Below are 10,386 nucleotides of genomic sequence, written 5' to 3'. Positions count from 1 at the left end.
TTTTTTTTTTTTTCCAGTGTGGGGTTGTGTGTTTTACAGTGAAACTGTACTTGTGGTTTTACAGGAGTGGAAGGGGTGACGTGATATTGTGGTTCCTGTGCTGTACACATAAGCTTACTCTATTCCTTTTCCTTTTATTAATCTTTAAGGGCAAGCAGGGGTCCTTTAAGTTTTGATACTTTCAAAATATTTCATTTTGTATGGAAACGTGCCTAAGACAAACCATATCCTTAAAAAGAAATTAGCAATCTGGCTAACAGTGAACTGTTCTCATGTGTAACTTTTTTTGCTTGGTGTTGTTCTTATGTGGAAGTATTCTGGATTCCACAGCTGCCTGAGAGTCATGTGCGGGTGTCAAAAACCATAGCTCTGCTCGGGAACTCTCCTTTGGATTAATTAAGAGGCAGTGCACAGTGGGCCTTGATCTGAAAAATAGCCAGTGAGGTGGTGGTAGCCATCAGCCACTCCCTTAGGAGGAGCCTTCTCCAACCGTTCATGTTCTGATCTATTATTTGTGTCTACATACACATTGGGAAAGGAAGTACTGAGGTCCAGACTGGGCTTCGAGCAGTGTTGTTTATTGAGAATGATGAGCATGCAGTTGCAGAACCTGTTGGCCAAGAGCTGCGCCCCTTCCTGGGGAGTGTGTAATGTGATAATTTGGACAAACAGTGACTCAGGGCCTCTCAAGGCTTCATATCTGAGGCCCTGTGGGCAGGAGATGGCTCTCCAGGTGAGATGGTGGCATGGGGCCTTACCTACTCTGACTTGTTATGGCTATCCCGAAGGCTGTGTCTCTGTTGGCAGTCCTTAGTGAGGCTTCTGGGTCCTAGCTGCTCAGGGGGGGGATCTGCTCTAGCTGGCAGTACAGCAGCACAAGAAACGGGAAGCGTTAGCTGGCTCAAGCATCCACCACCTCCCTCATGGAGCACTGCTGGGTGGGCATCAGAGGGCTGCAATGTTCAGGGGTCAGGAGTTCTGTGTCCTACCGAATGTAGAACATGATGCATGTGGCAGAGCATCTCATTCCACAGCTGTAGTAAACATGCATGAGAGATGGGTTCCTACATTTTCAGTGAAATCACATTCTTACACATAAAATCAGAAACATATTTTCTTTTTGACTTAATAGCTGTGCCAAGCTAGATATTTCCTGGAGGACAGCATGCACAAATACATTTCCATATCAATGTATTCCCTAAGCTGATTTGCATCTTTCCTTCAGGATGCGTGTCTCCCCAGGAGAAAGCCATACAGTTTCTCTTTTTAAGCTGCAGTGGGAGGAAATGCCACTATTGCAGCTGGGGTTGTGTCATGGTTTTATGATTTTTGGTTATCAGTATTCCACACCATAACATCATGTAATGCATTGGGGGTTTGACTTCTGATTCTTGAGTTCCGAATTTTCGTCCGATGGAGAAGAACTACATTTCCCCAGGAGGCTGTGCAGTCAGCGAGGAGATACAACTCTGTGCAAGGTCACCTGATTCTTCTTCTTCGCCTGCTTCGCCATCTGCGCATTGCTGTCTGTGCTTTGCCGTCTCTTTTTCTTCATTCACTCAACTGGACTGCACTTCTCACCTCAGCATTGTGGTGAGGTCTATCTACCCTTCAGACACACTCTCTCTCTCTCATTGTACTTTGCTGATACTACATTTAGTAAATCATTTATTCCACCTCAGATTATTGCCGTTGTTTTCTATTATTTTGGGGTCCCCTATTTCCCTTTTCCAGAGGCGTGGATCCGCAGATCCCTCCGCCCCACTGGTCTTGGAACCGGGCCATACCAGCCCATAAAGCATTGACAGGTTGTGCACTGGATCAGATTGGGTGGATGGAAGGTGCTCCTGTGTGACCTGTCCCTTCATTCCTTCTCCTTCCTCTCTTTCTGTTGACTGTAAGACATATTCCCAATTAACATAAATCAGCTAAGAGCAAGCCACACTGGATATTTTAGAGGGGAAAATTTGTGGAAGTCAAGTGCAGAGTACTTTAGTGAAATCAGTGCTTGCTCACCCACTTATTTCTAACAGGGACAGCTTAGGCAGCATGACACTGGGGTATCCACAGTCCTGTGGTGCTGTGCTCCAGGCAAGATAGTCACGTGTGTTTGTGCAGCTGCTTTACATCCATGACTTTCTGAGCTAACCAGCAAACCCAGTAGTTAACTTTCCAGCAAGTCTCTGAAGCTGATGAAGTGGAAGCTTTCTGTTGGTTGGATGTTGGGTAGATGCTTTTCAGCAGAGGTTCAGGTTGGATATTTACGAAAAAAATTATTCTCAGAAAGAGTGGTGAGCCATTGGAACAGGCTGGAGTCACTGTCTCTGGATATATTTGAGAACCATGTGAATGAGCACTGAGGTACATACTCAGTGGCATGGTGGTGATAGGTTGACGATTGAACTAGATAATGCCAGAGGTCTTTTCCCACTGTTATGATTCTGTGTACTTCTTACTTCCAGGAGGAAAACAGCATGGAAAGCAGCACTTGAAATGATGCGCTGTAATCTTGCAATGTACATTTAGTAACTTTTCCATGTTTTCCAAGTACACCAGCTAGTACCAGTGAAGAACAGGATACAAATGACTTCAGACAGATTTTGTTAAACAGTTTTTGAAATGGAATTTTTATTTTGGTAAGCACGAGTAAATAAATCATCTTGTCCTTTGCTGGCATGGTTGTCTCTGTTTCATAGAATCACAGACTCAACAGAATGGCTTGGGTTAGAAGGGACCTTAAAGATTATCTAGCTCCAACCCCCTACCAGCCACTAAATATGATATTTCATTTTGATTTTGTCTCTGGAGTTCTACGGTTTTATATTTGCAGGGAATCTGCTCTTAAATCTCAGGTATTCCTGTTTGTTTAGCACAGCAGGAGGGCAATCTGCACAGCAGCACATGCATTTCCATAATCTGTACCTTTGTGCTGGAAACATCTATGTGTCTGTATGTGTGCGATGGAGGTGGTGAGGCCATGCTACTGAGGGAGAGTGACAAGGGGTTGTGTTTGACACTAAGTCTGGAAGGAGTGTTCCAAAGTGGGCTTTATTCTGGGTGCACATGTGCATGAAATCAATGTGTGCTGTTGAAGGACTTAAGCCTTGGGCATAGAATAATACCACCATCTCTGTTTCTTCCTAGCAGCTGGAATCATCATCTTCCCTGTGATCACAGCATGTCCCCATGCAAAACCCTCTGAGGGTTGCTCCCATTTGTTCACTTATAAATACATTACAACCTGTGAATTGCATCCACAGGGAAAACTAAGTTGTTGTATTTAAGAGTGTGCACCTTGAGAGAATGCATGACGTGTTAGTAGTAAATGAACCCATTTCACCTTGAGTTAGTGTCTTGCACTTCACTGGTGTTTGCTATTTGATTTCATTACTATTTTTGCTGGTTTTTGTCTGCAGTAGTGCCAAAAGGAAAAAAAACAAAACCAGTGGATCTCAGTTTGCAAGAGAGCAGTCTGTATTGCCAACTGTGCCCAAAGTTTCTGGTGGAGTTGGATGATTCCTTGAGCTAAGTGCTGTTGCACTCATTAAGACCGGATTTTATCAACTCATAAAACTCATAGGATGTTTATGGCCTATTGTAAACAGAATTGCAGTTGCTCTTTGCCCTCACATTGTGTTAAAATGGGTTGCTTCACAGAGTGAAACAAGGCTCAGTGGCAGCTGACACCTTTGATGTTGCGCACTTGCTAAACCTCACAGATTAAGGCACGTTATTTATATTTGGTCAAGAGCAGTGGAAAGCTGAAGATCAAAAGAAATAGCACTTCATATAATTTCCCATTGAAATTAGCAGTGTTTGCGTATTTATTTATTTAGGTTACCCTTAAGGTATTCATGTGCTTACTTACCTATTAACTAACTAGCCTTGAACCAATGCATTAGGTTCACATCCCCAGTTGAAAGCAAGGTGTAAATTACTAATGTTCATTACTAAGTGGTATGACAGGGAATCTGTCCTCTTACCTCTAGACCAGTGCCGTTAATTAGCTGGCTGTATGGAATGTATGATAGCAGGATGGTTGGTCTATTCTATTTGTTTTTGGTTTTCATTGTATTGTTAGGAATATTCTAGATTTTCTTGCAAAGTTGATGTGGGGCTTTCTGTAACAGCTAACATTATGATATAGCTTTTTTCTTTTTCCAGGTGGAAATACCTGCCCTCCTTGCCTAGTGGAGTCCAGCTGAGAGCTGTTGCGTTACTGCAGTGAAGGTCTGATTGTGTTCATACAGTAATCTAAGTGGGGGATGCAATATAACGCACATAATTTAATTTGCAGTTTCCATTCCTTTGGTTTTGCTTTTTTGCTGTTTTTGACATGATAGAGCTTGGGAACAGCTGCTGAGAAATGAAGTCTCCACCTCTTCTTGTGGCCTCACTCCTGGCATGCATCATTGTTTTGGGTTTCAATTACTGGATTGCAAGCTCTCGCAGTTTGGATCTACAGGTAACGTTACTATTGCTCTACATGTGGCCATGCACATCTGCAGTTGGCAGAGGTAATTCACAGTAAATAGGATGCTTGTGCTAGATGTGGTGAGCTTGCTTTTGCTTGCTTTAGGGATTTTCACAAATACTACAGGGAAGTAGGGAGTTCAAGGGGACCCAAAGACCTGAGTATGGTACCTCAAACCTATGTAGACATTCAGCTGCTTTCTCCTACTTCAGTTTTTTTCTCAGAGTATATTGAACTTGAAGTCCATTTTAAATCTGAACGAGTCTTTGTAATTTGCTCATCTTCCTAAATTATTTTTCTATATTGCCATTTCAGTGACTTCTGTTGCTCAGTATAAAGAAAGATTGACCCATTTCAGTATATGCTGGATGAGTAACACGCACTTTCCCACTAGGGGCAGGGAAAGCTAGCTTGTTCAGATACAGTTTCTAAAAATTTGAATTTGTATTTCTTAGAAATTGTTCCTAAGAAGGCATTCAAGTCCCATGGAATAATTACTATTTTGTAGCTCTTTTGTTTTGTTACTATTTTGTTTCTCTTTGCCTTTTGCTATTGCTTCCCCAGAGTCGGATCATGGAGTTGGAAGGCAAGGTCCGCAGGGCAGCAGCAGAGAGAGGTGCCGTGGAACTCAAGAAGAATGAATTCCAGGGAGAGCTGCAGAAGCAGCGAGAGCAAATTGATAAAATACAGTCCTTGCATAGCTTCCAGATGGAAAATGCCAACAGAGCACATTGGGAAGAGAAGGTAGGAACTCTTATAGCTACACTATTCCATGAGATTGTGATTAACCATTATACTTTGCAACAGAGTAAGGTAGCTCCAGCTAATGAGGGTTACAGTTAGTGTTTGTGTGACAAAATATTTGATGTATAAATTATCACTGAATGCAGCTTATAGCCCTCAAAGTGGTAAAAGATTTACTCAGGTGTTTGTAATGGAGAAAAACTTTAATATAAATGTGTTAGGGGGAGGGAAAGAAAGAAACAGAAGTAAGCTGAAATCTGCATTTTTCTTACTGCACTGCATGAGGTTTTAATTGTGAAATATTAGAAGCTAGTAGTGATAGCACTTCTGAATACCTTTGCCTCCTATTGTTAGAGCTACCTTGGTTTGACCTCTGGCTTTCTTTCCTGTACGCTGACATTTTAAAACTTCAGGAAGAGAAGAAGCTGCACTGATAGATATGATTGTATTCCTTTCCCAAGTAGTTATAAATGATTGATGTTTATTTCTAAATGCGTTGTAAATTTTGTGGCCTCCAAATCTTCTGCCTCCAAAACTCAGTAAAGTGAGAGACGTTTGATTAAAAAAAAAAAGTAAGCAAGTTATAGTTTCGTTGCTTATATTTTAATGTGTATAGGTGTTAAAAAGATACCCTGGGATATTCAGATTACATTCAAGTGAAGAGAATCATAGAATTGTTTGTGTTGGAAGGCACCTTTAAAGAACATTTGTTCCAGCTCTCCTGCAATGAACAGGGACATTGACAGCTAGATCAGGTTGCTCAGAGCCTGATGCAGCCTGACCTTGAATGTCTCCAAGGAAGGGACATCTACCCCCTCTCTGGGCAGTCCCCAGTCACGGGGAACTTCACTTCCCAGTTAAGTCAGCCAGTTCCTCAGTGCCTTGGGTAGTACTTCATCAGGTCACAGAATCACAGAATTGTAGGGGTTGAAAGGGACCCCTGTAGATCACCAAGTCCTTGGAACATGCTAAAGGAGGCTCCCTGCAGCACATTACACAGGAAAGTGTCTAGATAAATTTTGAATATCTCTAGAGAAGGAGGCTCTGCAACTTCTCTGGGCACCCTATTCCAATGCTGTCACCCTTCTAGTAAAGAAGTTTTTCATCATGTTTGTAGGCAATTTCTTATATACTTCTTTGTCCTCACTGCCACTTGTTCTGTCACAGAGCACTGTTTATAAGAGCCTGGCCCCATCCACTTGATTCCATTATAGGATCCCCCCTCTGTCTTCTCCAGGCTGAACATCCTGAGGTCTCTCACGCTCTCCTCATAAGGGAGATGCTCCAGGCCCCTCATCATCTTTGTGGCCCATCTCTGGACTCTAGGAGATCCCTGTCTTTCTTGAACTGGTGAGCCTAGAACTGGACTTAGTACTCCAGATGTGGCCTCACTAGGAATGAATAAGGTGAAAGGATCACCTCCCTCGACCTGCTGGCTACAGTATTCTTTATGCATCCCAGGATACCATGGCCTTCTTGGTCACAAGAGCACACTCTTGGCTCATAGTCAACCTGTTGTTTACCAAGATACCCAGGCCCTTCTCTGCAGAGCTCCTTCCAGTAGGTCATCCCCTAAACTGTACTGATGTGTGCAGTTGTTCCTCCCCAGGTATAGGACACTGTACTTGCTCCTGTTGAACCTCACACAGCTCCTCTCTGCCCAGCTTTCCAGCCTGTCCAGCCAGGTCTCATGAATGGCAGCACAGCCATCTGATGTGTCAACCACCTGTCCTGACTTTGTATCATCAGCAGACTTGTTTAAGGTGCATTCTCTCCCTTCACCCATGTCACTGATGAAGATCTTGAAAAAGACCGGACCCAGCACTGACCCCTGGAGAACACTGCTAGCTTCAGACCACCAACAGGACTTTGTGCCACTGATCACAATCCTCTAAGCTTTGCCAGTTGATCAATTCTCAGTCTACCTCACTGTCTACTCACCTGTCCCACACTTCCTGAGCTTACCTATGAGACTGTTACGGGAGTCAGTGTCAAAAGCCTTGATTTTTGCTCAAGGTACACAGCATCTACTGCTCTCTTCTCACCTACCCAGCTGATTGTGAATAGAAGGCCACCAGATCAGTGATTTCCCCCTGGAGAATCCACACTGTTACTCTTGATAAACCTCCTTCTCTTCCAATTGCTTGGAGATGACATCCAGAATAAGTTGTTCCATCACTTTCCTAGTGACAGATGTGAGGTGGACTGGCCTGTAGTTTCCCAGTTCCTCCTCCTTGCCCTTTTTGAAGATTGGAGTGACATTGGCTTTCCTCCAATAGTCAGGCACCTCTCCTGTTTTCCACATCCTTTTGAAGATGATTGAGAGTGGCTTGGCAATTACTTCTACCTGCTGATTCAGCACTCATGGCTGTATCCCATGGGGACCCATGGGTTTGTGTGTATTGAGTTTGTCTAGACAATCTCTGACCAGATCCTTCTCAACCAAAGGGAAGTCTTCCTTTTCCCAGTCTCTCCATCTTCCTCATTCAGCAGTGGGCCCACATTTTCCATCATCTTCATTTTCCTATTGAGATACAGAAGTGTTGTCCTTGGCCTCCTTCACCAGATTCAATTCCTAGTAGGCCTTAGCTTTTTTCGTTGCTTTCCTACATGCCATGACAATGTTCCTGTGTTTCTCCCAAATGGGCAGACCCCTTTTCCACATCTCGCAGACTTTCTCTTCCATTTGATTTGTTTCTTGAGCTTCTTGCTCATCCATGCAGGTCTTCTGCTTCATTTGCCTGATCTCTTACTCTTAGGGATGCACTGATCTTGGGCTTGGAAGAAGTGGTGCATGGACTTGTGAATGTTCAGATTCCTCATGTGATTTCTAAGAGAGTCTTCTCCTTTGATGCAATAGACTTCTTTCACCCAGGCTCTGTCTTCAGATTTGGAGATGTGGGAGATATGAGAGAACTGATGACTGGTGAAAACTGATGCAAAAAAATTGTTGAGTCTCAGCTTTATTCATGTCTGACATCACTAGATCTCTTGATTTGTGTAGCAAGGATGGTACGTTTTCTTTGTTTCTTTTTTCTAACCATAATTCCTTCATTCCCATTTGTCAGCAGATTCAGTTCAGCTATGCATTGATGTTCCTAATCCCATCTATGCATGCTCCGACAGCATTCCTCAATTGTTCCCAAGATGTGAATCAGTCCTTGCTTCCACTGCTTATGCATTTCCTACTTTCTCTTCAGTTCAGCCATAACTGAATATACAGTCAAGATGGTCTCATGTCTTCTGTGCCTGATTTCTTACACTTGAGATCAAGAGCTCTTGTGCTTGAAGAAAAACATCCTTGAGGAGCTGCCAACACTTTCCTGCTCCAGTGACACAGAAGGCTGTTTCCCAAGGGTTTGCATTCACAAGTTCCTGAAACAGGAGAAAATTTGCTTTTCCAAAGGTCTTCACTTTGCTCCCAGCCTATATGCTTTGCGATCGTGAATGCCAGGAGGGGTTCAGGTTGAATATTAGGAAACATTTTTTCACTGAGAGAGTGGTTGGGCACTGGAATGAGCTGCTCAGGAAGGTGATTGAGACACCATCCCTTAAGGTGTTGAAGAAGCTTTGAGATGTTGTACTAAAGGGTGTGGTTTAGTCAGGAAATGGTGGTGGTAGGTAGATGGTTGAACTAGGACTAGGTCTTTTCCAAACTAGATGATTCTATGATTCTGTGATTTTTATCTTGACCCTCCAATAATGAGACTATCTGTGTTGGTGAGCAACAGGCCCAGTGAAGCTCCTCCACTGGTTGCAGTATCTACCACTTGGATTAAGAAAATTGTCCTTTAAGTCAGCTGGATGCTTGCTGAGCTTCTTCTCCAGCAGATGTCAAGGTAGTTGATATCCCTGATCAGAATAGGGCCTGTGATCGTGTGTTTTCTGTAGCTGAGGAAAGAGCAATTCGTTGATGTTCTCCTCCTGATTAGATGGCATGTAGTTAACACTGACATGAGGTTTCCTTTGTTGTCTCGGCCTCTAACTCTCACCCATAAGCTCTCAACCTGCCTATTATCATTTTTCAAAGACAGTTGTACACATTCAATCCTTTGTTTTACACAGAGCACAACTTCAGTCTCGTCATTTCCCTGTCTGCTTAATCATCTCTCAATATTCAAACCTGTGGTCGCTTCTCCCTTCTAGTGGCAGGCATTGTTACTGTATGTTCTGGGTATTGTTTGTTTTTACCGTCCTCTTTGCAATTACCACTGTTTGCATCTCAGAGTCTAATTTGTGGTTCAGGCTTGCTTGGTAAAACCCTTCATTCTGTTCTATCATGTTTTTGCATTCCACATGCGTCCTGCAATTAGCAGAGAACATTTATGAGGGGGAAAAAAAAAATTTCAAAAGGCAAATGCATTTTCTGCTTCTTTTTCACTAGTAGAATTTCCTTTACCAAGGTAAAAGAATTTCTGTATGTCTACCAACATACTGAAAATTCCATTGGTAGCATGATGGGCAAATATCAAGAGCTAGTGAGAAGAACTCAACCAAGAGTCCTAAGAAAGCTCCATGGATGGAAAAGTGCTTTCTTTTGCCAAGAGTAGTGTGCACTTTTTCCTTTGAATTACCATGGTACTAGTCAGTTGCAACTGCCACCACACAATCAGTTTTTCTTGTGGTAGAGTTGCTTTTTTTCCTTTGAGTTTAGAGGAATTATTGTTTATCAAGTCTTGCATTTTTTCCTATAAAAGTCATAGGAAATATTAAAAAAAATCAATCTTGTTATGTGACATAGGATGAATATGTTATTTTGGGGAAGGTTTAGAGAAACTTATGAAAAAATCTTGCCTTTGGTGTCTCTTAGAACTTCTGCATGAAAGAGTCATTACAGAGATGAGAAAGACTAATTAGTGTATTCACACCTAGAACTGGAAGTGTCTGTACACTCACTTATCAAAACAATTGTGAAGCTATGTGACATAATATTGTTATAGCAGGGCTGAATGGTCAGGTAAAAGTTGCAGAATGGCTTAGAAAACAGCAGTGGGTGGAGGAGCTGCTCCTCAGGCTGCAAACATATGACATCTGCATTACCTGATTACTTGGCGTCAGTGATGGTTACAATCAATAGGGCAGACTGGAGAAGCACCTGCCCTCTGCCCCATAAGATTTTTTTCTGGCTCCAAATGTTCCTGGGCCAGAAATAGTTGCTGCTGGAAAAC

General features: G+C 42.8%; 1 protein-coding gene across 2 annotated transcripts in view; it reads left to right on the top strand.

The window, feature by feature from the left end:
• Positions 1–10,386, top strand: part of GOLM1 (golgi membrane protein 1) — a 31,159-nt gene that overhangs the window by 636 nt on the left and 20,137 nt on the right. Inside the window, exons 1-4 of one of the 2 annotated variants that reach the window (XM_042826913.1) lie at positions 4,004–4,022; positions 4,165–4,230; positions 4,344–4,465; positions 5,039–5,218. In XM_042826913.1, coding sequence (XP_042682847.1) covers positions 4,367–4,465; positions 5,039–5,218 — 279 coding nt within the window. In that variant the 5' untranslated portion in view covers positions 4,004–4,022; positions 4,165–4,230; positions 4,344–4,366. Of the gene's footprint in view, positions 1–4,003; positions 4,023–4,164; positions 4,231–4,343; positions 4,466–5,038; positions 5,219–10,386 lie in introns of those variants that run through there. The other variant, XM_042826912.1, reaches the window with a different exon arrangement.

This window comes from Centrocercus urophasianus, unplaced genomic scaffold (assembly GCF_019232065.1).
Source record: "Centrocercus urophasianus isolate 14NV4802_14NV808 unplaced genomic scaffold, USGS_Curo_1.0 seq_27, whole genome shotgun sequence".
Lineage (NCBI taxonomy): Eukaryota > Metazoa > Chordata > Aves > Galliformes > Phasianidae > Centrocercus > Centrocercus urophasianus.
The sequence above is the reverse complement of the archived record's forward strand: the minus strand, read 5'-3'. Positions and strand labels throughout refer to the sequence as shown.